Raw genomic sequence first — 25,950 nt, forward strand, 5'->3', positions numbered from 1 at the left:
AAGCTTCTGCAGAGCAGGCATGGACCCTCTCCTAAGCATCACACCCCAAAACCCTGAGCCACACACACACAGCCTCCTTGGATGAGAGATGCCCTCAAAGATGGGATGAGGTTCCTGGGAAAGCAGCGTGGCTCACATCCCACCCTCAGGAGAGGTTCCAGAAGTCACTCCACATTGCCCCACCACTGCTTCTGCAGTTGTATCCCAGTGAAGAACCAGCAAAAGCCTGGCCAATGGAAGTTCTCCTCCTGCTCTGTGTGTGTTCCTGGAGACTGCAGGACTGCTCTGCAATTTCCAAAGGAGCCCGACTGAATAACACCACGCTGCCATCTCAACGCCCCAGGCTCAGCCAGGCTGACTCCCTGGCAGTCCCTGGGCTGGGAGTTAAACTTTAATGTGAATTGGGGGGAGACGAGCCCAGGCATGACTCAGCCACCCACATTCCTTCCCTACCCCTCCCCGCTGGCAAGGGCAGTGGGGCTGGGGAGAAGCAGAGGGATCGGAGACAGAGCAGGGAGCTGAGACCCAGGGGCTGAGCCAGCATGGAGCCCTGGGACCCACGAGGGAAAAGAGTTGCTGTTGTTGGTGGTGGTCTGGTAGGAAATGCCTTTTAGCTGCTGCATGTTTGCTGGGGAGCTGGGGCTGTGAAAACACTGCCTGAATGTGGGGGTGAATGCTTTTCTTAAAGTCATTCCTCTGTCAGATGATGGGGTGTTGAGGAGGGGTTGATGGAGCTCCTGCTGTGGGAGGCTCCTGTTCTTTTCTTGGGTGAAGGGTTTGGGGGTGGCTGGAGCAGTGGTGCCCAGGTACACCAAACTCCAGTCCTTGTTTGGGCTGCCAGGTTCCCCTGTCCCTTGGCTGATTTTGGCTGTAACCAAAGCTCTAATGTGAAATGCTTGGCAAGAACTGACACCAGTAAATGTCAGGCTGAGAGGAAACACCTTCCCGTGCCCACTTTTGTTTGGGAATGGTTTTCATCCACTGCTACTTGCAGAGAGGCAAGTAAAGGCACTAAAGGCCAGGCTGGATGGGGCCCTGAGTAAGCTGGCCTGGTGGAAGGTGTCCCTGCCCATGGCAGGGGGTTGTGACAAGATGGTCTTTAGCATCCTTTCCAACCCAAACCATTCCATGAGTCTGTGATTCTATGACAGCTGAGGGCATTGCAGCACCTCCATCTCTCTCTTGACTTTTTGGCCATTAGCTTCTTGGAAAAGAATGAGTGATGACAGAAGAGGCTGTAGTGCTGACAACAATTCATATGGAAATTAAATTTTAAAAATAGTTTAAATTACGAACAGGACATATCTGTAGTGTTCTCCCTCACTGTGTTCCCAAGGGGATGCTGCTATGCCCTGAATACTGGTGAGGAAGGTAAACACAGTCCAGAGAGGAGCTGGAGCTTGCCTACACCAGCTCCTGCTGTCTCTGGCTGAAGAGGTGAGCCCTGCTGCATTCAGTTGCTGTGTGTAAACAAGCCTGAGCTTGGTATGACTTTATAAAAAGAGTTTTGAGCGGTGGTTTTTGCCTTGGAGACTCTGCAAACACACAGGGCTGGCAGAGGACCGCTCTTCAGTGAAAGGTCTCCTGAGGTTCTTGGTCAAAGGGCCTCCCTGTCTATGCTGAGCTGCATCCCCTGATCACTTCTTTCCTTTGGTGCATCTCAGCAGTGACCTCTGAGATACTTCATCCACCCTTCCTGATCCTTGTCTTGCAGGTGGGTGCATTAAATGCCTGTTTCTTGGCTAGAAGAGGTTTCCATGTTGATGTTTATGAAGCCAGGGAAGGTAAGGTCAGCCTGATCATTACTGTGTGAGCTCACTGAAACTGTAAGAAAATAATGAAAGCTGAGAGTGGCAGTTTGGGGGTATTCTTTTCTCTGTCCCCTTTAGCTCCTGTGGTGGAGAGGAGCACTTATTTTGAAGTTCATCTTGTGTGGAGGGAACCCCCTCTTTAGCTGCTGAAATGATGCCCTTTTTATGTTCTTGGCTTAAACACTGATTCAAATCCTCACCTTTGAAGCCTGGTCTCTGCAGAAAGCATTATAGTACAGTGCTGGGTCAGGTGAAGAGATGGAGCCTCCAGGTCCACAAGGCACCACAAAAGAGAAATTAGGATTTAGAGCCAAGCCGCTGGCTCAAAGGCAGAGAAAGTGTTCATCTTCAGTGTCTGTCAGCTGGCAGACAAAAAAGACCTGGGCAGAGGTGGCAAGCCAACTGGCAGGTGGGAATAATAGCATGGAAATAACTCAAGTGTGCAGTGAAGGGAGGGAGGAGCCATGCCTGACACTCTGTGGCAACTCTTCCTGCCCTGATAGACCTCAGAACAGGCAGTTCTGCTGCACAGCTTAACGTTGCCAGAAGCTCCACAGCTTCAAAAAGCCTCTGATTGCTCTTACCTGCCTTCTGGATGGATCCTACTGCCCTGCTCCAGTTTTTGGCCCTTTGCTTACACTGATACACATGCTGGGATGGAGAGGCTGTACCCCCTGCACTGGCCAGACAGCCCAGCAAGTCTAAATGAGGCAGCTTGGAACAAGCCAATGCCCAGACATTTCCATCTGATCAGCCACAAAGAAGGTGACCTGCCAATGTCCCAAAAAGCATCAGTCTGTGGGCCCCAGCAGAACCTGGCAGGCATCCATTGCTCAGCCTGCTCCATTTAGAGGGGGGATGGCTCTTCATGTCAATGGCTCTCAGTGCTATCAGCACCCCTCTGGCACATGGGGCGCTGTCAGAATCCAGCATTCCCTTGGCTGGAGTGGAGCTGCTGCTCCTTCCAGGCTGGGAGGTGGCCCGGAGTGTCCAGGCAGGGCTCCCCCTAGCCCTGCTGCTGTTGCTGCTGTTGGTTTGGGAGGTGTTGCCCCCCAGCAGGCTGTGCTGTCAGTGGCTCCGTGTCTCTCCCCTGCAGATATCCGAGTGTCCAGCTTTGCCCGGGGCAGGAGCATCAACCTGGCCCTGTCCCACCGGGGACGCCAAGCCCTGCGAGCCGTGGGCATGGAGGAGCAGGTACTCTGCCACCTTCTCTTGCTCCCTGTCCTTTCTTGTCCCTCTTCCACTGCAGTCTGGCTCTTGTTTTGTGGAGATAACTAAAAACTCTACAACTTTGGGAAAGTTGTAAAGCCGGTATGTTTATTACAGCACCTAATGTGGAGATTACTCTCCTTAAAAGGCATGGCATGCATACTTCTGAGAACTTCAGGTCCCTTTTTATCCCCCTCTCAAATACACATGCATACAATTTCACAATAGGTTCATACATATTCATTTTTATGAATTTCGTGTGACATTTGCCTCTAGTTCTTCTTTATCAGAAAGAATTCCTAGGTCAGGTTGACCTGCTCCCACAGCAGTCTCTGTCTCTCTTTATCACTTTCTGTCTCTCCTCTCTTATCTCTGTCCTTCACTGGAGCAGTTTCTCTGAGCCTAGGCTTTTGCACAGGTTACATAGCTATGTTTTCTAACTCAAAGATGTACATTCCACCTAAATCAAAATGGATTTCTACTCTGGAGAATTTCTACTCTGTCTCGCCCTCCCCTGCTTCACAGCACATCTGCCAGCAGGATCCTGCCCACCCCTGCAGCTGGGCTCTGCTGCTGGCATCCCTGGGACACCAAGCTCCTTCCAGTGTTTACCTCCCTCCTGGAGCAGAGGGCAAGCAGGGCAGGAGTAGATGGACTCCCAAAAGAGCTGATGCAATACAGCAGGATGCAATAAAGGCAGCTGTTTTCCCCACTGGCATGCCCAGATTTGTATTTTCCCAGAAAACCTTGATCTTTGGGCTGACCCCTGAAATCCATCCACACTGCTCTCTGCCCAGCACGCTTGGCTGGGAGCCCAGCATTCTTCTGCAGGGTACTGGCTGCCATTTAACATCCAGCTGCTGGCACTGGTGGGATCTCCTGCTCCCTGGGTCCCTGCAGAGGAGCCCAGGCTTTGACAACACACATCCCAGTCCCAGGGTGTCATTTGGCTTTCATCCCCTGCCCTGTCCAGCACTCTGGGATTTTTCATGTCCCCTCTATCCAAAAACAATTTCCCTCTGATTTTCATGAGCATGAGCTTGTAAGTAATCTCAATAAAGTGTAGTAAATTGACATGACAACCCTGCTCAAGTTTTCCCTGGTGATTTGAAAATGTGTGAGGAAAGAGCTTCCCCATTCTCCCTGGAGTTCAGTGCTTGGGGGAGGGGATAATGCTTTGTAATTTGCACTAAAAAAGCCACAGTTTTGGCCAGAAGTTTGAGTTTTGTTCCCTTCTGTTTCAGATTGTGGCCAAGGGCATTCCCATGAGGGCAAGGAGGATACACACACCTTCAGGGAAAAAATACTCCATCCCTTATGGGAAGAAGGACCAGGTACTGGAGCTGCTTTGCAGAGCACAAGAGGACTTTGTTAGCATTTGTGTCTCTGTGTCATGGACAGTGTGGGGCTCATGGATGTGGGAGAGGCTGGAGAGAATGAGGGAAGGGGATGGTTTCCTGTCTGGCCATGCAGAGTGTCCTTCAGCAAAGCTTTCTGCTTGTTTGCCTTGCAGTACATTCTCTCTGTGGACAGAGCAAACTTAAACAAAGAGCTGCTGACAGGTAGGTTGTCACTTCTGTTTGCAAATTCTTCTAATACACTTTTTGCTGGGGATGTAGGGTTTGCCCTGTGACTAGAAGACTTTGAGCCCCAAGCTCCCTTAACCAGATCTCAGAAAGTCCAAACCTGAACAAGCAGAGGAAAACCTGTGCTGGTTCCCAGCTGAGCAGGAGACACCTCCTCGGCCATGTCATGGATTTGGGCATTTTCCATAACCCCTGATTGTACAGAAACAAATAAAAATTGGAGCTCTATGGCAAATCAGACCAGACCAAATTTATGCAAATTCCCCACTGACTGCAGGCACCTCATCCCATCCTGAACAGTGATGGTGGAAAGCAGTCAATGACTCATGTCACTGTGGGGAAGAAAAAGATCCTTGCAGGATTCCTTGCATTTTTCAAGTAGTTTATACCATGGTTGACCAGTCCCAGTGTGCCCTGCCTGCTGGCCCTCATGCAACATGCAAATAATTTGCTGTAATGGCAAAAGTCCCTATAATTTAGGGATCTCTTGGAAATATTTTTTGCAGTCACAGTAAACCCCTCTACATTTAGTTGTGTTTTCTTTTCACAGCTGCTGAGAAGTACTCCAACACAAAACTGTTCTTTGGACACAAGCTCCTCGGGTGCAATGCAGAGTTGGGGACATTATCCATTAAAAGGTAATCCCTGGACAAGCGTGGGATCAAGCACTGTGGTCAGTTAGTTTCTGCTTAATCATTCATAAAACCTCAAACAATTGAGCAATCTCAGTTTTGAAACTACTGTGCAGGCAAAACCTTGTGCCAGCTTTGGAAAGGAGAGACATCAAGGCAGCATTCATAGGGAGATGAGGAAGGTTTAAGCAATTCCCTAAGCCCCTAAGGCTGGCAGCAGGCACACACTTCCTGACCTGTGCAGGGGATAAATGTACCAGTATCCATAGCACTGGGCTCAGGGACAGATTGCTCATCAGGGAGGGTGGGTAACTGCTGATGTCCCATCCCTGGGAGCGTTCCAGGCCAGGCTGGATGAAGCTCTGAGCAGCCTGGTGCTGTGTCTCTGCCCATGGCAGGGGCTGGAATGGGCTGAGCTTTAAGGTCCCTGCAAACCCAAACCACTCTGAGGTTCCATGACCTTGTTTCACAGTCTTTCACAGAAGTTCTGGTCCTGCCCCCCATCCTCCTGGCAGGTGCTGCAGGCTCTGCAAAACAGCAGCATTATCCCCAAAGTGCATTGCTGAGTAGACCTGGCAGAGTTATGCTTTGGATAAACTAGAGGATAATTATTCATCCTAAAGCTGTGCTTCCCAGACAGTGAGAGCCAATCTTCCCCCCATCCTAGAAGACTGTTAATACATTTTAATTAATTTATTTAATTAATACATTTAGCAAAAGGCAGATCCTCTGGGCACAGTGGTGCTGAGCTGGCCTGGAGTTACAGGAGGATTAACCACAGAATCATGGAATGCTTAGGGTGGGAAGGGGCCTTAAGGAGAAGATTGATCCAAGGTGCTTTCCTGCTTTCAGATCTGACCAGCAGACCTTGGAAGTGACCTATGACCTCATTGTGGGGTGTGATGGAGCCTTCTCAACAGTCAGGAAACAGTTCATGAGGCAAACGCGCTTCAACTACAGCCATGAGTACATTCCTCATGGCTACATGGAGCTGACCATCCCTCCCAAGGATGGAGATGTGAGTGTGCCTGTCCCAGCGGTGCTACAACCTTCACAGGCTGGATATCTCACCCCCTTCTCACTGTGGCTCTGCTGCAACAGCTTTGGAAGAGTTAATTTCTCACCTGGGGTTCAGGCAGGGGATTAAACCTTTCCTAAGATAAGGCAGGGATCTCTTCCTCTTCCAAAAGTGGTGGCAATGTTGGTACCTGCATGCAAAAATCCCAGAGAGCCTTTCCTGGCATGATGGGATTAACTCTGGCTCTGAGAGGTCCTGGAGGTATGGGAACATGTCTATGAGGACATCAGCAACTGCAAAGCATCCGATTTTTGCCTGTATTTCTTGCTCTTTCCTCTTTCCCTTGCCCTGTGTCTCCCTGAAGCATCAGGGACCAGAAAGGGGCCCTGTAGTTGTTGTGTCTTCCCATGGGAACTGTTGTGCTGGGGTGCAGGGGAGCCAGAGCCTGGGCTGGGGCAGCTGAGCAGGGCAGGTCAAGGATACAAGGCAATTTTCTTTCTCTTGCAGTTTGCCATGGAACCAAACTACCTCCACATCTGGCCGAGGAACACCTTCATGATGATTGCACTGCCCAACATGGTGCTAACCCAGGCCATGCTCTCCTGGGGCACAGCATGGGGCTGGTGGGGATGAACGGCTGTGGTGGCAGGGACTGGGAGGGTCAGCAGTCACAGGATAACCAAAACACAGAATCAATTAGATTGGAAAAGACCTCTGAGATCACAGAGTCCAACCATGACCTAATACCCCCTCATCAGCCAGACCATGGCACTGAGTGCCACATCCAGTCTTTCCTTAAAAACCTGCAGGGACAGTGACTCCACCAGCTCCCTGGGCAGGCCCATTCCAATGTCTGATCACCCTTTCCGTGAAGAAATTCTTCCTAATGCCCACTCTAAACCTCCCCTTGTGCAGTTTAACACTGTCTCCTCTCATCTTGTCCCTCGTTACCTGGCAGCAGAGCCTGACCCACACCTGGCTACATCTCCCTGTCAGTGTTGTAGAGAGTGATAAGGTCTCCAGAGTGTTGTAGAGAGTGATGAGGTCTCCAGAGTGTTGTAGAGAGTGATGAGGTCTCCAGAATGTTGTAGAAAGTGATAAGGTCTCCAGAATGTTGTAGAGAGTGATGAGGTTTCCACCTGAGCCTCCTTTTCTCCAGGCTAAATACCCCCATCTCCCTCAGCTGCTCCTCACAGGACTTGTGCTCCAGCCCCTTCACCAGCTCTGTTGTCCTTCTCTGGACATGCTCCAGCACCTCAATGTCCTTCCTAAACCGAGGGGTCCAGAACTGGACACAGTACTCGAGGTGTGGCCTCCCCAGTGCTGAGTACAGGGGCAGAATCACCTCCCTGCTCCTGCTGGCCACAGTTTCTCACACAAGCCAGGTGCCACTGGCATTCTTGGCCACCAGGGCACATACTGGCACAGACCCAGGGAAGAGCCAGGAGGGACACCCAGCCTGTGCCAGGCTGACCACAGCCTGAGAAGGTGCAGGGCAGGGTGCTCAGAGCCAGTCCTGCCTCACAGTGCTGGGTAGGTACCTGTGGCACCTCTCTCTGCCCACACACCTGAGCCCAACCAGACCCCCAGAAAGCAGCACTCTGCAGCTGGATGCTGTAAGCTACATACCAGGAGCATCAGGACAGTGAGCCAGGCCCGGTCACACACTGTTTCTGCCTCCCCTGTGCCTGCCCAGCATGAGAAAGGGGTGGCCAGACATTCATCCCTTGCTGTGCCAGGGGCTCACTGTGATTGCCAGGTGGCAGGCTGGGCACTGAGCTGCTGCTTCAGGTTTTCTCTCTGCTCTCTGGGCTTCTGACTGACCCTCTTTCCTGGCTGGCAGGACAAGTCCTTCACCTGCACGCTCTTCATGCCCTTTGAGGAGTTTGAGAAGCTCACAACAGGCGAGCAAGTGCTGGGGTTTTTCCAGACCTACTTCCCAGATGCCATTCCCCTCATCGGAGAGTAAGTGCTCCCATCTCCCCTTTTCACCCATCAACACAGGTATCTATTATGGGATGGGCTTTTTCTTGGATGATATCAACAGTCTCAGCTGGGCTAGGCAGTTTCCTTTCCTCTTAAAATGAATTATCCCAGGACTTCATATTAACTGAGAAACTCAGATATTTTCTGGTATGTCCTTCCCACGTTGACCAACATCTACCACTGCTCGCAATAAGAGAACCGAGATGTCAATAACCAAATTATTGATTTAATTTAATTATGTGCAGAACTTAAAACCTGCAGACAAAATGTCTGGTCCACAGGGGGGAAGCTGACTTCCACATTTTTCCCAGCACAAACAGCCTAGTGCACAGGCTTGGGGATTGCACACCAGAGCTGACAGTGTCTGTGGCCTGGCTTCCTCAGCTTGGCTGTGGCACAGCTTGCTCTTCTCTCTCGTGGTCCCACACACCAAAATCTGTTGTTTTACCTGAAGGCAAGAGCTGAAGCACGATTACTTTTTGCTGCCAGCCCAGGCCATGATCTCTGTGAAGTGCTCCTCCTACAACCTCTCCTCCCGGTGCGTGCTGATGGGAGATGCTGCTCATGCTGTTGTGCCCTTCTATGGACAGGGCATGAATGCAGTAAGTTCATGGCTGGCCTGTCCCTCTTGGTGGGGATCCCACTTCTTTCACCCACAAATGCCTGGTTTTAGTGTTTAACTCTGTAGAGTTCATGGGCTGGCCTGTCCCACAGCCTCATGTCCTCGGCACTGGCAGGGCTGAGCTCCCGTCAGGATGTCCTCCTGGGAAGGACAGGGGACAGGGTGGTGATGCCACCTTCCCATGGACAGAGGACAATATGGAAGGGGGGTCCAGGCAGCTGGGAAGGGCAAGTCCCTCGATTTCTCTCAAGACCCCTGTCAGAGGGGCCTGGAGTAAAACTCCTGGTCTGAAGCTGTGGTCAGTGGGACCAAAGAGCTACACCAGCTAAGCATCCATGAGAGCACTTCTCCTGAATATATGGGTCCTCTTTATGCCTGTTAACCCCCTAATATTCCTCCCAGGGCTTTGAAGATTGTCTGGTCTTTGATGAATTAATGGACCAGTTCCACAATGACCTTGGTAAGTGATGTGGCTGGGGACGTGAGGGAGCAGAGGAACATCCCTCTGCACCTGAGGGCAGCTGGGTGCCCTGCAGGGAGCTGCCTGTCAACTGTTTCTTTCTTCTCCCAGCTGCCTGCCTCCCTGAGTTCTCCAGACTGAGGGTGCCAGATGACCATGCAATTTCAGATTTAGCCATGTACAATTATGTAGAGGTAGGTGAGCCCCACAGCAGAGCTCTCAGGAGGCACGCAGCAGGCAGGGCCTCTGCTGGGCACTCACCCTGGCAGGCTTTAGCCTCAGAGCTCCTTGGGAATGTCACTGGGGCTGAGGAGGCACTGCATCCCCTCCAGGACAGTGGGAGAGCTGGCAAAGCACAGGGAGCTCTGGCAAAGCCCGTTGCACAGGGGTGACGGCCGCTCTGTTGCAGATGCGCGAGCACGTCAATTCCACGTGGTTCATCTTCCGCAAGCGCGTAGACAACTTCCTGCACGCCCTCATGCCTTCCACCATCGTCCCACTGTACACCATGGTAAGCCAGTCCCCACTTCTGTGAGCTCCTCCTGCCTGGCTTTGGGCTGGTGACATTCTCCTGCCCCCCCTCCCAGGTGACCTTCACCAGAATTCGCTACCACGAGGCCCTTCAGCGCTGGAAATGGCAGACAAAGGTTGGTCAGGGGTGGCGCCCACCCTCCCCACGCCACGAGCCTTGGGAACATCCTGCACACCAGCACTGCTCAGCTTTGGTGGTGGGATGTTCTCAGGTGAGATGACTTTGCTTGGTGCTGCAGGGTAGGGGCCAGCCTGTGACGATGTTGGGGTTTCTCTTTGCACTTGCAGGTAATTAATCGAGGGCTGTTTGTTGTGGGGGCAGCAGGGCTGGGTGGCACCTACCTGCTGATAAAGCGTCTGGCACGGAACCTGAACTTCTGCTTGGAAGACTTGTGGGGCTGGTCCCATTATCTGAAGAACTTTGGAAGTCTTCCCTTTGGCACAAGAGTGGATTAAATGTATGGGGAGCTGCTTGTTGTAATAAAAACAAAGGCACGGACTGTTGGCTCAGCTGGGTGATTTCGTTTCTCTTGGGATGTGGTTTGGCAGCTCCTGCAGCCCCCTGGAAGCAGTTTGGCCTTTCTCCCTTTCCCAGCTGAGAGGAGTCTGTCAGGCCAAGTGCCCAGAAAGCCTCTCCAGGGGCTCAGGTGTGTAACCTTGGCAGCCTGGCCTTCAGGGATGTGGTGTGTAGACGTGGGACTTAGAGATTATGGTTTAGTGTTGGACCTGGCAGTGCTGGGGTAGTGGTTAGATGGTCAATCATCTCAAAGTTTTTTCCCAGCCTTAATGATCTCATGATTCTGTGACCTCACTGGTGTGCCCCAGCCTGCTCTTAGCAAAAACAAGACAACATTTTGAGGGTCCTGAGGTCAAAAGTAGCTGCAGCCTGGGATAGTACTAGGAAGACACACTTTCTTTCTTCTTACCTTGCCCTAGACCCTCACAGTCACTGCTTAAGAACAATAAAATGGCCCAAATTGACCCCTGATCTGATGTAGCACTGCCAATCTCATTTGAGGTGGTCTATGTACAGCTGCCAGCACACAGGCAGGACAAACACTGTTCTGCAATATTCAGAGAGTCAGTTTTGGTTTGCAAAGGGAGCACCATTCATGGCATAGATGGCAAATTGTGTAGAAAACAGTTTGCTTCTCTAGCTGGGATCTTTCCCAGGCACTGTTTTTATGGAAAACAGTGTCAGCAATGACAAGGTGTGACTGTAGTTTCTCCAAAGAATGCTTTAGCTGCTGCCCTTGCACCTTAATCTTAGCAGGACAGATGTATTTGATTTACATATTAATCTTTATTCACATTAAACTGCTTCAGAGAGCAAACAAAGATGCAACACAATACAAGTCTTTGCAAATGAATCCCAAACTTAAAGCAAATAAGGAATTGCACCATCATTTCATAGGAATGACCCACAATGTAAGAACAACTGGCTGCTGTGTGTGGTTGGATACGTGCTGAGCTGGAGATGCTCTGGGTACTTCCAGGTGTTTTGCACAGCTGGCTCCTGGTATGTCTGACATGCTGACAAAGATGGTGTGGAAGAAGCTATGGCTGACCTGCAACCTTCATCTTCCAGGTGCTCATAGATCACAGATCAAGTTTCATAGATCAATCAGTGGCTCCTTACAATGCAGGGGACTTCAAGGCATGACGGAATTAGGCCAAGCATGCAGAAGCCCAGGCAGAACCTTGCCTGAGGTAGATTTGAGTGATGTCATGAAGCAGTTGGTGATTTGGGAAAAAGATCCAGTGCACGTTATCCAGCTGCTCTTCATGACAAGGTAGAGGTGCTGACTAGCCCTCAGGGCCCATCATATCACTGCAGCCTCTAGAGCAGCTGCTTGGACCCCTTATGTCCTACTCAGCAGTGAGTTCTCTGGAAAACATTGCATAGTGGTGGAGACCAATGCAGCAGGGGAAGGCATGGAGCAGATCCTGGAGGCAGATTCTGCTGCAGCAGAAGAGAGGTGGCAGTATTGAAATCCCAGCTCAAAATCAAAGCTGGAAGCACTCTGTGCTCTCAGCTGGCTTTGAGGCTCTGTGTCCAAGACTGCTGCCAGAAAGCAAAGTTAGCATCAAGAGATGGGACAGGAGCCACTGCATATTCCTGTGGTGTTTCCCTCTACCAGCTCCACTAACACAATCATCAAGCAGTGGGCCAGGAGGCTGGTATGGGTGCAGTCCCTCAGTGAGCACTTGACATGACGGGGGCCTCTTGGAGAAGGGATGAAACCATGAGGATAAAGAAGAAGGGATAGGAGACTTAGTTTAGGAATTCCTTAGTTTGAGCTTTCCTTAGCTTGGCATTTCCGTATTTAACAGTGCATCCCAGTGCTGCCAAGTATTGCCTCATTCATTAAACCTGGGGTTGACGACAGTGGTGGTGGCACTCTTGAAGAGGGGATTATCAGCCTGGAGGGAGAGAAGAGAGAGGCTTGTGTTGGGCTTTCCAGCAAAACATTACCCATCCCACCCATCCCAATGCCAACAGCACAGACAGCATTGGAAGAAGGATATTTAGGCTGTAGGATATTTATCCATAGGATATTTAGGCCCCTAAATGGCAAAATCCAGCTGGGCTGAAAAACGAGCAGTGGGGAGGGCTCAGGTCTACATGGCTGTCTCTGGAAAGGATGTCCCCTCCTTCTGTCCCCTCCCCAGTGGATCTGGGCACCCCAGAACCCCCCACTGGCACGGATGGGCTCTCTTACATCATTCCACTTGGCTTTAAGCCTCTCCTTCTCAAACCGGCGGTATTCCCGGCGGTCAAGCAGCTCCATCAGGAAGCGCCAGATGACCAGGACCAGAATGCCAAAGAGGAGCACGCCAGCAATGGTGCCACCCACGATCAGTGGGACGTTGGGAGGCTGTGGGCACTCTGAGGGACAGACAGACAGACAGACAGTGTCAGGCTGCAGCCCCCGGTGAAGCAGCGAGGCTGCCATGGCAGGGTTGGCAGCCTGCCTGTGGCAGGGCAGGAGGAGCAGGGATGGGATACCTCTCTCAGGATCAACGATGATCGTATAAATCTCATCACCATCCTCCTGGACCATATGGAAGGACATCCAGCAGTTCTGGGAATCCTTTTCCCTGCATTTCCTATCATTTGTCCTCTCCTCTGTTGAGTTTGTGGACAGGTGGATGTTGGGACAGGCCTGGGAGCAGTTCTTCTCAAAGGGGCCGCTGCCGAAGAACTTGCACTCCACACAGGAGCTGCAAAACAAGCAGCTGCAGCTCACATCTGCAGGGGCAGAGAGCCTCTCACCTGGATTTGGGCATTTTGGGCCCTGCCTGTGCATCCCTGGGATACTGGGGATCCCCGCTGCCCCTGTGCCCATCACTCACATGTATCTGCCACAGGGAGAAGGGCAGCCTGGGCACTCCTGGCAGAAGGGGGGCTGGTACCCTCCCGTGCACTGGCAGCGGTTGCAGAGGCAGGTCCCACGGAGGCTGCACACGTGTCTGCGGGTGTTGAGGCAGTTCTCCGTGGATTGCTGGCACTGGCAGGCACTGCCCTCATACCCAGGCTGGCACTTGCACGCCCCGCAGTCGCATTTCCCACGTGCTGCAGAGGAAGAGATCTTTCAGATCCTGCAGACAGCCAGGCCACCCTCCCTCTGCCCATGCTTGGAGAGCATCACCCACCCTGCCCTCACCACACCACCCTCAAGGAGGTCCTACAGGATGGTGTGGTGGGACCCAGCAGCTCCATAACCCAGGGGTGAAGGCACAAAAAGGCCACATCTCCCTGGGCACTGAATTCTTCTAAGCAGTGGAGAAGCCGTCCCAGGGGCATCACCTGGGCCGCCGCAGAGGGAGCCGTTGAAGAACTCGCAGTTCATGTTGTCACACTGGCAGAAGGTGCCGTAGATGTACTTGCCAGGCACGTCGCTGGTGTGGCACACGCACTGCCCGCACACGCAGTCCCCCTGCCCCGAGCAGATCACCGAGCTGTTGTCCCTGCGGCAGCTGCTCTCCAGCTCCTTGCTGCTCTTCCCTTTGGTGTCGCACTCGCAGTTCTTCCCTGTGTACCTTGGGTTGCAGCTGCCATCACAGGAGAGGAGCAAGCTTGGGTCAGTGGCATGAGGCATGCACAGGGCCCAGACCTCTCCTTTGCTACCCCTGTGGCAAATCTGGGACAGCCTCACCAAAAAAAATGACAGCATGTTGGTGCTAACTCCATGCTGGAGCAGGGAAGCAAACCTCAGAAATGCTGCTTTTCTACCAGTCATATTCACAACACCAAATAAATGCCCAGAAGTTATTGTTATGTTTATAATTTCCAAGCCCTTGCCAAGGAGATGTGAGTATTTCCTGAGGAAACCCAGTCTTTTCCTCTCCTTGTCACTGAGAGGCCATGAAGCAATAATTACACTTAAAGACCCTTGTGAGATGCAGCCAAGAAATGGGATTTTGAGAGATTTCTACAGAAATCTCTGTCTGCTCAGTGGGTGGATTGGTGGATGATTTGATACTGGGATGGATGGCTGGATAGCTGGAGGGATTGAGGCCCTCAGGAAAACAGCATAACCTCCACCAGCAGAAGAATCAGCTCATTGTGTCCCTGCCTCTGATACACAGGGGACAGTTCCAAGGGGAACGCACAAATCCACCTCTCTGAACAAAAAAAAATTTGTACAAAGCTACAGAGCCCAGCCCTGGCTTGGCCCAAGATCCCTCACCCAGCAATTCCCCAGCTCTGGCAGCATTTGAAATCGTGTTTTGGGTGGACAGCATGTACCTGCAGATCCCACATTCGATGCTGCCTTGCCCATTGCAAGCAGCTGGGTCAGTCTTGTCGTTGCAGTGGCAGTCGCAGTTGCTGGCCACGTGGACAGTGATGGTGTCTGTGAAGCCCAGCGGCCGGATGGTGAAGGAATAGTTTGGAATGCACGCCTTGGCTGTGACCTTCACTTTGAAGGTGACCTAGAAAGTGCAGAGTAGGACAGGGGAGGGCCAGATGTCCAGCTGTCAGAGTGTGGTATTGGCCCTAGGCTGAGGACATGCACACCCAGAACAAAGGAGGATCTCCCGCATCCCATAGCATTTTGGACACTCTTAGCAATTAATTAATATAAACAAAAAGCCTGGAAGAGCAACCAGGGTTCCTGTCTTTAAACAGGATGGGCAACAGAAGCTGTGCAAGCTGTGGAGTGTTCCTGGTACAGGAGAGCATACCTCTTCATTGATCTTGACATTGTCACATTTGCCTCTTGCTTCATCCATGGAGTCCTTGTCATTTTTGCATTTGGAGTCATATTTGACATCCAGAGTGTCCAGCAAGGTGGAATGGTCCAAGATGATCCGCGAGGAGAGGTTCTTTGGAAAAATGGTGGAGAAAGTGCCATCAGTCCAAAAGCAGACCAAACCAAGAGGGTATGGGGTTGCAGGTCAGGAAGAAGAGCCAGAGAGCACCACAGGTCAGGATCTCAGCTGCCTGGGGTGGTTCTGGAAATGCAGGTGATGTCATTGGAGAGGTGGGAACTCCAGCACTTACATTGTAGGCCACTTGGATGAGTTCAATGATGTTGCTGGAGTCCTTGTTCAGCTCCCCCACTGCTGACTTTGGGATCATCTCACTGAGTTTCTGCAGTGGAGAGCAAAGAGGTGGGCACTTCCTAACACATGACAGCAGAGCAGGAGACAGCACCAGAGACACACACAGAGCTGTGTCTGTTCTCCTGGGAAGGGGATGGAGGCACCTGGACCATCTGACATATTCTCACCTTGTAAACATCCACCACCCTACTGGTGACAGCAAAAATGGGCTGAATGTTGTTTTCGGCAAGTTTCTGGACCAGATGGCCAACAGATGGGTAGTCCTGAATGGGGAGAAGGATATCAAACTCAGCACAACCTCCCTCACCAGCAGAAGAGTAGACACTTCTGGTATGGCAGCACAACTTATGGTGATTGAGGTGATGTTTTGGTCTCTGTCTGTAACAGGCTATTTTACATAATATTGTCTTTTGTGCCTGGGGGAGGGAGGTGGGGGGTGCTGGAGATGCTGAACAGACCCCAGGTACTTACAAACTCATTGCTCCTTTTGTACATGTTGTCCTCCAAGTGGCACTTGCCATCGTTGGGGGTCAGGATGCCTGCAAGCTTGCCATCCCCAGCAAAGTGGAATCCATCATCAGTAGCAAACACCAGCAAGCGGGTCACGTTGCGCCAGCCAATCTGGTCCTGCAAGTGGCACAGAGAGTGGCCCCTGTCCCTGAGCAAGGCTGGCAGGACAGTGCCGATGGGCACGCTTTCCAAACTCTTGTGCCAGCCACAGCGTGGGGCAGGGGGCAGGAGGAAGGTGGGTTAAGGGAGATCAGGGTTAGGAGGCTCTGGGGTAAGCTGCTCTCTTGTACTCGCCAGAGTGACCTGCCCTGTTGCCAGATTAGAACTTAGGCAGGATGGGCTTCACGAGCCCACGTGGAGAGGGGGAAAAGCAGCCTCTCCAGGATGTGTGTGGGCAGCAGCCCTCCTGCCTGAGCACAGCTGCTGGCAGCAGGGCGGGTGCAGGACTCACCCCGCACACTGCTGCCTGCATCATGGCATCCAGCCCTCCCTCTGGGGCATCCAGGTTCCCTGAGATGAACTGCTTGCCCACTTCACTCTCAAACTGCTGGGCGTTGTCCGTCAGCGACAGGATGTGCTTGAAGGCGAAGGGAGGCTGGCACTTGGTGTCCTTATTGGGGCAGGGGTTCTGCAGCTTCTCGGGGTGCGTGTTCACGAATGGCAGCACCGTCTTGTCCACAAAGGAGCCAAACCCTAGGGCAGCCAGACTACAGTTTCAGGGACAGGGCACAGGGCAATCTGCTGGCCCCTGTGTATGTGCCCATGTCCCTTGCCCCCAAACTCTTCAGCCTGGCAGAGGACACCTGCTGTCCACTTCCCACATCCTCCTCCAGCTCTGCAGCTCTTCCCAAACAGATGTGCCAGGCTGAAGACAGGCTCACCTGTCACAGACATGTTTTAGGAAAAATCCTTTCCTTAAAATTTTTTCTCCTGAGAAGCTGAGAAGCCTCAGAAACAGAATGTAAACAATAATGATCTGCTGCTGTAGAATGTAACAGGTGGATCTGTGATTGGTCTCATGTAGTTGTTTTTAATTAATGGCCAATCACAGTCCAGCTGTCCGGACTGTCTCAGTCAGTCACAAGCCTTTGTTATCATTCTTTTTCTATTCTTACCTAACCTTCTGATGAAATCCTTTCTTCTATTTTTTAGTATAATTTTAGTATAGTTTTAATACAACATATATCATAAAATAATAAATCAAGCTTTCTGAAACATGGAGTCAACATTCTCGTCTCTTCCCTCATCCTGGGACCCCTGCGAACACCACCACGCTCACCAATGCGCCGAGAAGGGGTGGTGCTCTCCAGAGCCCTGAGCAGCTCCCCTCCCAGCTTCTTCACGTTCTCCAGGTCATCCAGCATGGAGTAGGAGAGGTCCATGAGGTAGTAGAGATCAATGGGATACCCCATGGCACGGCGAAACTTCACCTCAAACACAGCAGGCTGGCCTGAGGGACAGGGACAGCGGCATCAGCTGCGGAGCTGGGCCAGCTTGTGCCATCACCCACCCCTCCTCTCTCTTGGCAGAAAAGGGGTGGAAATGCAGGCTGCAACATGCTGCTGTGTCTCAGGTGAGTCTGGGGATGAGTGGAAGGGCATTGCTGGCAGGCCACAAGAAGAAGGGTGTTGGGAACTCCAGGCAGAGCTTACCTATCCTCAGCTTCAGGTGCACCTCCTGTGGAGTCAGCTGTGTTTCACTGCTTAAGGGCTTGTCCTGTGTTTTTCTGATCTCATTGCCTGGAAACTCAATCTCACTGCCTGGGCACCCCCTCTGCTTCAGCTGCTCAATGGTGTCACAGCGGATGGAGTCAGGCTCGCCAGCTTTGGTGAAATCCTGTGTGTGACAACACCAGCAGGGAAAGAGAAATCAGAGGAGCAGGGGGTGAACAGGCACCTTACAAGATTACCTGGTCCCCAAACCAGGTTTCCAGGGCATTGATGGAGAAAAGAGAACCATTGATGGGTATTTATGGAGAAAGGTCATGGCTGTTGGATCCCTCCTGGCCCCATCCTCCATTCAGGACATGAAACACTCCCACAATGAAGTCAGGAAGAGCCAGGCAGGCAGGGTGACTGGCTTGATGCCTGTAGCTGACTGCTGGGGGGGTGACAACTAGACAGGCTACAGGACCTACCAGCTTCTTGCACCAGGCACAGCCAGGACCAGACTGAATGCAGTCCTTGCACGTCCCCACCTTGATCTTGGGGCACTCCATGGCAAAGGCTGGAAAGGCAAGAAGACAGAGTTGGTGTGGGGGGCAGCTGGGGGTGCTCAGACACCAACACTGGGCACCCATGCTGGCCTGAGCCTGCCCTGCCTCTCAAACCAATGCTGGGGGCTCTGAAGGGCCCTCAGCTGCCTTGCTGTCCTTCAGCTGGGCTGGCTGGTGTTAACTCCAGATCCCAGGAAGTGGAAGGACATGGCCTTTGCACACCTCTCAATGCTGTGTTCCCCCTGCTGTCGGGCAGCATTTTGGATCCCCCCCACTCTTTCACTGCCCATGAAAGGTGCTGGAAGGAAGCAGGTCAGGCTCACCTGTTGTCACCAGCAGCAGCACCCAGGTCACTGCTGGCAGCTGGAGGCAGCAGTCACGAGGCATTTTCTGCAGGACAAAAAGCATCCCTGTGACCACCTGGGATGTGCCCCAGGGATGGGGCAGCCACAGTTTCTCTCTGGGCAACCTGAGTTGAGATCACATTCATTAACACTGTCACGTGTCACACCTTTCCCAGCAGAGCAAACCCTGACCATGTAATGGCCTTGCAACATGGAACATGGGGAAGTCAGAAAAGAGGAATTTGTTAAAAGAAAAAAAGAGGAATAAAAAAGTAAAAGGAACAACAGACATTGCGCTTTGTAGCAATACTAGACACAGTGTCTGAAAACCAGGTCATCAGTTTCAAAATAGCTCTGATAGCTGCCCTGAGTAAGACAAGAACCACTCCTTGGCTCCTGCCATCACCCCTTCCTGTCAGCTCACCAAATAAACAGATCAGAGAGATGTGGAAATGAGAAAACAAGAGAAACTGTCAAAAGACACTGAGGCAGGTTGTACGTGAGGGCTGCTCAGATCCCCTTCTGAGGCATCATCTGAGGCATCAGTGTGTGCTGTCTTAGCTCATCAGCCTCTCCAGGACACCACCCCAGCTGAGGATGACACTGGTCAGCCTTGAAAGGATGTCTGGTCTCCTCCCAAGGGCAGAGAGAAAGTCTGGGTAGGTCAGTGGGTGATGTTTGCACAGTGCGGTTTGGTGCCCAGCTGTGCCATAGATTTTGAGATGTGGCAGGACCCTAAGGGTGGTGGCCATCACTGATTACAGCTGGGGCCATCTGGAAGCCCACCCTGCCTACCCTGGATGCAGTGCCCCTGGCAGAGCTCCACAGCCAGCACCACATTGCTGCACAGCCAACAAGAGGCAGTGCTGGTGTCACCCAGCCAAACCCTGAGGGTGATGTGGCCTGGGAGCTCACTCTGCCACATCTGCACAAGACCATCCTATGGTGGGTGGCCAGAGCCCTTCTGGACAAAAAGCTCTGCAAGTTCCTCTCCACCACCACAGTCACCCACGCTAAGATTTTAAGGGCATAATTTATTGTCACAGCTGCAATGTCCCCGTCTATGAGTCATGCACGCCCTTTGGTTAGCTGGCCCAGCACATTTCTGTCACCTCCAGATTCTGCCTGCAGAGTTTGAGCTTGCAGGAAAGAAAAGTGGGTTCTGCCTTTGTTTCTTGTAGAACTCAGTGACTGACACCCCAAATGTGCCTAATTAGGCTCCGATTCTGCTACAAACCAGAAGTTCCCTCACATGCTGTGAGGACCAAACCCATGGACTCAATGAGCTCCTGCTTTTCCACCTGCCCAGTGTTTCCAAGCATTTAATTCCTGCTGCCATGCCAAAGTGTGCAGTGGTGATGGGATAGAGCTCTGTGAGCTCCTCGTTTTTGCTGGAGGTTAGAGTTTCCTGCTTACAGGCTCATCTCATAAAATAGAGCAACCCTAAAACTGGGTTAAAAAAAGCTCCCAAACTCCAGAAATAGTCTCAATACACCCCCAGTGCTAGCTGCTATCAAGTATTGTAAAGTAGAGTTCATGTTGTGAGCTTCATTTGGATGCCTTTTTCACCCCCACAGTGGCTTCTTGCTCTTGTCACAAGAGTGTGAAGCACATCCTTACCCTTGGAGAGAACATAACAGGAAGTTCAACAGTTCTCCCGCCATGTAGAGAAATTACTCTGTGATGTGTGGGCAGGTGAGCAGAGGGCTTTCAAAGCAAACAAATGGGGCTTCTGCCTTTGTCTGCCTCCTTACAGCCTTCAGAGGAGGGCAAAGCAGGTTTTCAGCCTGACTCTGAATGTGCAGAGCTCTGACATAGGCCTCAGCAGCACTTCCTCCAACCCCCTTGATGATCCCTTCAGCTCATGCCAGACTCACAGTCGCCACCAACCCCTCTTCTGCATGTGCTCTGGCTGTGAAGTTCCTTTTTTCTCCTTCTTTCCCATAAGTTCAGGCAAGTAGAGGGGTGCACATAGCTCATCCTACAGCCCTGGTGTGAAGGAGCAGAACTGCAGAACTTCACAACCACTTTCACCCCAGAGTGGGGAGTGGGGTGCCAAGATGGAGCAACCCAGCTAAGGGCAGGACACATTGCCACCAGGTTCTGCTTCCTGGCCAGGGCTGCATGGTGGCATCAGGGGGACAAAGCTGCACCTCAGGACCAGGGTCCTTCTCGGCCCTGTGATGTGATCTCCTCACCACATGCCTTGGGTGGCTCAGGATCAAGCCTCTTCTTCAGCAAGAGCCTTTTACAGAAGCCACCAGGATATTCCACCATCTGCCTTAGGGAAAGATGCCCCCCAGGGGTCTGTGTGCCAGAAGATGTGAAGGTGGTCTCAGGGAAGGTGCATAAGTTAAATGCTGGGTACTGTCCTTGCTGCTCTGCCTGTGGGCAGGGTGCAGAGCTGGGGCACTCTGGCACTCAGGACATGCTGGGGGCTGCTGTGTTGGGATGGAGCTGGCTGCTGTGCTGCATGGAGGAGCAAGCTGGGAGTTATAAATAAGGCTGAAGGGGGAAGTGTTGATGCCAGCAGTGATCCTGTTGTCATAAATAAAACAAGTGTTCAACAGCAGAGATGAGTTTTGAAGTCTGTTAGCCACAAGTTCCCATCAGGGCTTTGCTAAGCATCTGTTTTCCCACAAAAAGGGAGGATATGCACACATGCCCAATATTCTGGGGGGATTCCTGCACCATTCTGGGTGATGTTTGCACCATTCACCAGTAATAGGGAAGTTCCACTAGTGCCAGAGCCCGTGGGTGCTTCCTCCACACTGCCAAGCATCCCTGGTCACCATCATGCTGTGACACAGATGCCAGGTATTGCACCCAGCAGAGCTGCTCCTTCCCACCCCTGGGCAGCTCCAGACCCCAAGCACAGAAGGGAAATGAGCAGAGTGGGATATGGTGAGGATGGGAGAGTGGATGTCACTTGTCTGGGGCTGATTTTTCTGTCACTCAGTTGGGTGATGCAGATAGATCCCACCCAGGTGGTCACAGACAGGTCTTTCCCAGTCCATGCAGAGTATCACACTCAGTGTTTGTGTATATGTCTTTTCATACATATTTTGTATATGTAAATCACAGGAAAAACATAAATATAAATATATAAACTTATATATTTATATTTATATAATATTATATATGATATATTTTATAAATATATAAACTTATTTAATATTTAAATCTATATCTAACATCTATCTATATCTATGTGTCTATACAAATATCCATATCTATTCCCATGTTATAGGAAATAGGAATATCTTTTATATATATTTCTTTGCAGCAGCCTCCAGTGGCTGCAGAGGACAGATCTGTGGGGTGAGCTCTCTCCCATGTGCACCCAGTCCCTGCCTAGTCTGTGGCATCCCTTGGCTCTGAGCACCAAGGTCCCTGGGTGCCCCTGGGAGCCTTGCCCTGCCCCGGGAGGAAGGAAGGAGGGGATTTGTGCTGCTGGGTCTGCCAGGATCAGGGTCCTGCTCGGGTGGGAAGGGGCTGCCTTCGGGCTGATCTGCCCTTGGGACACCACACCCTCCAACCCGCTGAAATAATTCAGCAGCCGCAGCAAGAAAACACAAAACCGCTGTGAAGCAGGATGTGACAGCTGGGATAGCAAAATGCACCATTTAGAGATTTCCCACAGCTTTCAGCAGCCCCCCTGCAGTGCCGTGCTGGCCACAAGATATGGTGATACCGCATGTGCTCCCCTGTTTGCTTCTCACCTGCCAGGAGGCTGGGGATTGTAGCTGTGGCGTTGGAAAAAGCATCCAAACCAGGGAGCAGGCTGCCTTCCCTGACACCTGGCGTGGGCCCTGCATTCCATCTGCATCCAAGAGCCACTGAGGTGTTGGGAAGGACCTGCCCTCCCCAGGCTCACACGCCTGCAGAGTATTTGATGTGCGCAGCACACAGAGATGGAGGAGAAGAAGGAGGGTCCCACTCCCTGTCCCAGCCATTGCCCCCGGCTCACAGGGGTGCAGGGACACCCGGGAAGCTCCGTGCACAGGCGTTCCAGGTGGTGACACTGTGCTGAGCCCTCCAGGCAGCCATGCCTGCCATCCTCACGCCATGCTGCCATGCCACTTCCCTCTTTCCCACTGCAACGGCAGCTGGCAGTGGTGGAGATCCCCTTAGGAAGAGGGAGGGTGACGGGAAGGTGGCAGCGCCAGTCCTGGTGCTGCAGGTGAGCACCCAGCCCGTGCCACCCTGCCCAGTGCCATGTGTCAGGACGTGGGAAGAGCATGCTGCACCCTCTCTGCTCTGCTTTCCGAGCCCATGGGCTGCTGAGGAAAGGAAGTTTTTGGAGGTCTGGCATCCTCCCCACCATAACCACCTGCATTTCCGGGCTCAGTGCTACCTCCAAAGGCAAAACTGGAACAGACCAGGCGAGCTGCCTTTGCAAAGGCTGCACAGACTGACCCACCTGAGGCAGGGATGCCATGCCAAGCTCCCTGAAGCTCCCTGAACTCAAGTGGCCAAAGGTTAGATCAGGAATAATAAAAGTATGCCACTGAAACACCAGAACTACAAAACCCTCCGTTGCCTACCTGTCTCCCCGCAAGAAAGGAGGAACAGAAGCAAAAAAATTGAGATGCTGTACTTGCCTGGCCTCCTGCCCTCGTCTCTGTTCCGTACTTGGGCTGGGATGAGGATGGTCTCAGCTTCTCAGTTTCGGCTGGGAAACATAGCTGGGCATCAGGAGCTCTGTGACGTACGCCAATCTTTCCTTCCTATTTCTGCAGTCGCAGGGGAAGAGGAAGTCAAGAGTGGTGCCTGTGGGAGGGGGTGTTTCCCAAAAAGCCCAGCCAGCCCCACTCAACCTGGCCAAACTCACAGCAACCTGCCCTGTGGGACTGGGACTGGTCTCCCTGGGATACTCAGGGTTTGCAGCCCTCCCACTGCACGTAGGAAAGGGACCCACCCAAAACCTCACGCTTTATGAGAACTTTTCACGTTTCACAGCCCTGCTGGGGACCAGCGCTGATCTCGGGGGGCTAACAAAGCTGGGAGTGGGGGCAACTACTTCATGTGGGAGCTATTGGCAGCCCTTGGGTGTGGAGAAGATGGGGAGCTCCTCTCAGACTGTGGGCTGGACTCTGAAATGTTTGTGTAGCCAGGCCTCCTTACATGACAAGACGATGCAGGCGCCGTCCTCTGACAAAGCTCAGGGCTGTGTGGAGAATTTTTTGTAAGCAGGCTTTTGGAGTTTTTGTGCCAGTTGCAGTAACTCTTCTGAGCAGCAGCATTTCCCTGAGCAGAGAGGAACCAGCTCCTGGCATTTTTCTCTTAACCTCTTCAAAGCACTACAGTAAAAAAAAAAAGGAAGTAATTTAGAAAACATACAGGATTGTAGGGTTTTTAAAAAACAAATTAACATGAGTCTTTATTAATCTCTTTGTAGGTTCTCCTTCCAAGCATCTGATGTGCAATCCGTTTTGCATTATCATGGAATCCCAGAAGAGTTTTTGTTGGAAAGGACATGACAGACCGTGTTGTTCCAATTCTCTGCCATTCTCTCTGGTAAGGGCAACCTGAGGCTTTATAAGACCCTGATGCTGTTGACCTGCTGCTGTGTTACACTACGGGTTTATTTTTGCAGCAAGACGAGAGATTGCAGCCAGCAGAAAATTTCCCAGCCTGGATGGATGCTCTGTGGATTGGTGCTTTTATTAAAGAAGCCATCATAGTCCTGGCTTGGTTTCATCACAGCCAGGTGCAGCAGGAAAGCATCACAGCAGTCCTGGCAGTAGCACAGGAGCATGGGAGCATCTGACGCAGGATATGGTAGGGATGGACCCTGAGAGTGAGCCAGCTGGAGCTGGGATGCTCACCCAGCCTGGAGGGCTGAAGCTGGATGCTGCAGAGCACTCCCCAGGCCTGGAGTGCGTGAGCTGTGGTAGATGAAGCTGGGAAGGTTGGTGGAGCTTCCTGCCAGTGATGGGGGTTGTAGATCTGGGGGAAGGAAGTGTGGTTGAATGAGATGAGCTGCCGTAATTTTGCTTTTGTGTTGCATGAGGCCCTGAATGTGCGAGTCTTTTCTCCTCAGTTGTTTCATGGGGTTTGTCCAACCACTTTGCTTCAAATCACTCAGAGTTGTGGGAGAGCTGTGAGCCCTCGGAGACGGAACAGTGGGAGCCGAGAGGGTGTTCCATGGGTCCTTGCAGCCAACGCTGAAGCTTGCTGGCATATCCCAGTCCCTTCCAGCTGCTCCTCAGGCTCTGCTGCAGCTTTGGTCTTCAGTGCTGCAGGTAAAGGGGGTGGGCAACCTTTGGGGTATGCTTGGGCACAGCCCATATGCTCCCCAGCCTGTTTTGTAAGCATTTAAAGCTGCTAAACATTCCCTTTCCTATTTTAACTGCCTTTATTTTTATTGGTTCATCTTTTTATTTTTACTAGTGTGGATTTTGTTTCCCCCCACCACTAAGTGCAGAACTGATGCAGTTTATACAGGATGCACCTGAGCAGCTGGGGTGGGGAGCTGGGCATCCACCTGGGCACTGTCAGAGTGGTTTTCCCCCAAAGTCATGGATTTTGATGATCAGAGTTGTCATTTTGGGCCTAAATGATGCTCACCCAGCCTAGAGCAGGGTAAGGGAAGTTTTCCTGTTGTTATTTTCTATTCCCAGTGGACATTAAATCTTTCTATCCCTGATGAACATTTAATCTTGGGGATTCCCCATCTCTGGAAGTGTTCCACATCAGGCTGGACTAGGCTTGGAGCAACCTGATCTAGAGGCAGGGGAGTGGGACAAGACGATCTTTAAAGGTTCCTTTAAACCCAAACCATTACGTGATTCCGTGTCTTCAACATCCTCTCAAGGGGAAGCAGACAGCCAGACACTGACCTCTTCCCTCTCATGACCAGTGACAGGACTTGAGGAAATGACAGGGACCTCTGTCAGGTGAGATTTAGGTTGGATCTTCCAAGGTTCTTCTCCCAGAGGGTCCTCGGGCACTGGACAGGCTCCCCAGGGAGTGGTCACAGTCCCAAGGCTGCCAGAGCTCCAGGAGAGCTGGACACCACTCTGAGTCACAGGGTGAGATTGTTGGGGGGCCCTGTGCAAGGCCAAGAGTTGGACTCAATGATCCTGATGTGTTCCTTCTAGCTCAGCATTTTCCATGGTTCTATGATCTTTCCAAATACCTTCCCAGAGGCCTCTCCCTGCATTTCCTTGGTACTCACAAGGAACGAGTGCACTTACAGCTGTGCACTTCTGTGTCCCAGTATCAGGCCCTGGGAAACACAGCCCGGGGGGAAATAGGGAGGGCAGAGGATGTGGGAAACGAAAATGCGTTAACCAGGGAGCAGTTGTCAGGGCTTGTTAAGATCAAACACGCTGTGACTCCAGGCTTGGAGCTTTTTATTCATCTTGGAAGCAGATTTGCATCTCACCCCCTTCTGTGTGTGGAAACATGCAGCTGAGGATTGGGTGCTTTGTTGTGGTGTCCACCTGG

General features: G+C 51.9%; 2 protein-coding genes across 2 annotated transcripts; one reads left to right on the forward strand and one right to left on the reverse strand.

The window, feature by feature from the left end:
• Positions 1 to 542: 542 nt before the first annotated feature.
• KMO (kynurenine 3-monooxygenase) lies at positions 543 to 10,311 on the forward strand. Its single transcript, XM_036387192.1, has 15 exons — positions 543 to 596; positions 1,715 to 1,784; positions 2,908 to 3,005; positions 4,265 to 4,354; positions 4,534 to 4,582; positions 5,157 to 5,244; positions 6,091 to 6,256; positions 6,764 to 6,835; positions 8,100 to 8,221; positions 8,697 to 8,844; positions 9,267 to 9,324; positions 9,436 to 9,518; positions 9,734 to 9,835; positions 9,912 to 9,971; positions 10,144 to 10,311. The coding sequence occupies exons 1-15, from the start codon at positions 543 to 545 to the stop codon at positions 10,309 to 10,311; spliced, it is 1,428 nt and encodes a 475-aa protein (XP_036243085.1).
• Positions 10,312 to 11,138: 827 nt separating this feature from the next.
• On the reverse strand, positions 11,139 to 18,566 carry ITGB2 (integrin subunit beta 2). The gene is made up of 15 exons (XM_036386733.2): positions 18,475 to 18,566; positions 18,074 to 18,162; positions 17,589 to 17,772; positions 17,216 to 17,386; positions 16,388 to 16,629; positions 15,898 to 16,053; positions 15,594 to 15,689; positions 15,365 to 15,454; positions 15,046 to 15,186; positions 14,609 to 14,793; positions 13,667 to 13,911; positions 13,213 to 13,432; positions 12,866 to 13,080; positions 12,579 to 12,745; positions 11,139 to 12,279 (listed from the first exon to the last, which is right to left on the reverse strand). Exons 1-15 carry the CDS (start codon positions 18,557 to 18,559, stop codon positions 12,217 to 12,219), a joined length of 2,349 nt encoding a protein of 782 aa, XP_036242626.2. The 5' UTR covers positions 18,560 to 18,566; the 3' UTR covers positions 11,139 to 12,216.
• Between the last annotated feature and the right edge of the window lie 7,384 nt (positions 18,567 to 25,950).

This window comes from Molothrus ater, chromosome 7 (genome assembly GCF_012460135.2).
Source record: "Molothrus ater isolate BHLD 08-10-18 breed brown headed cowbird chromosome 7, BPBGC_Mater_1.1, whole genome shotgun sequence".
NCBI lineage: Eukaryota > Metazoa > Chordata > Aves > Passeriformes > Icteridae > Molothrus > Molothrus ater.

What these genes read in the sequence shown, in the direction of transcription:
- ITGB2 (XM_036386733.2), bottom strand. Translation starts at nt 18,559, where the DNA reads ATGCTTTTTGTCCTGCAGAAAATGCCTCGTGACTGCTGCCTCCAGCTG. An exon ending in CTCCCTCTGCGGCGGCCCAG is followed by an intron (nt 13,433 to 13,666) that starts GTGATGCCCCTG and finishes CTTCCTCTGCAG; the next exon opens with CACGTGGGAAATGCGACTGC. An exon ending in CATCGTTGATCCTGAGAGAG is followed by an intron (nt 12,746 to 12,865) that starts GTATCCCATCCC and finishes TCTGTCCCTCAG; the next exon opens with AGTGCCCACAGCCTCCCAAC.
- KMO (XM_036387192.1), top strand. Translation starts at nt 543, where the DNA reads ATGGAGCCCTGGGACCCACGAGGGAAAAGAGTTGCTGTTGTTGGTGGT. An exon ending in CTTATGGGAAGAAGGACCAG is followed by an intron (nt 4,355 to 4,533) that starts GTACTGGAGCTG and finishes TTTGCCTTGCAG; the next exon opens with TACATTCTCTCTGTGGACAG. An exon ending in TCGTCCCACTGTACACCATG is followed by an intron (nt 9,836 to 9,911) that starts GTAAGCCAGTCC and finishes CCCCCCTCCCAG; the next exon opens with GTGACCTTCACCAGAATTCG.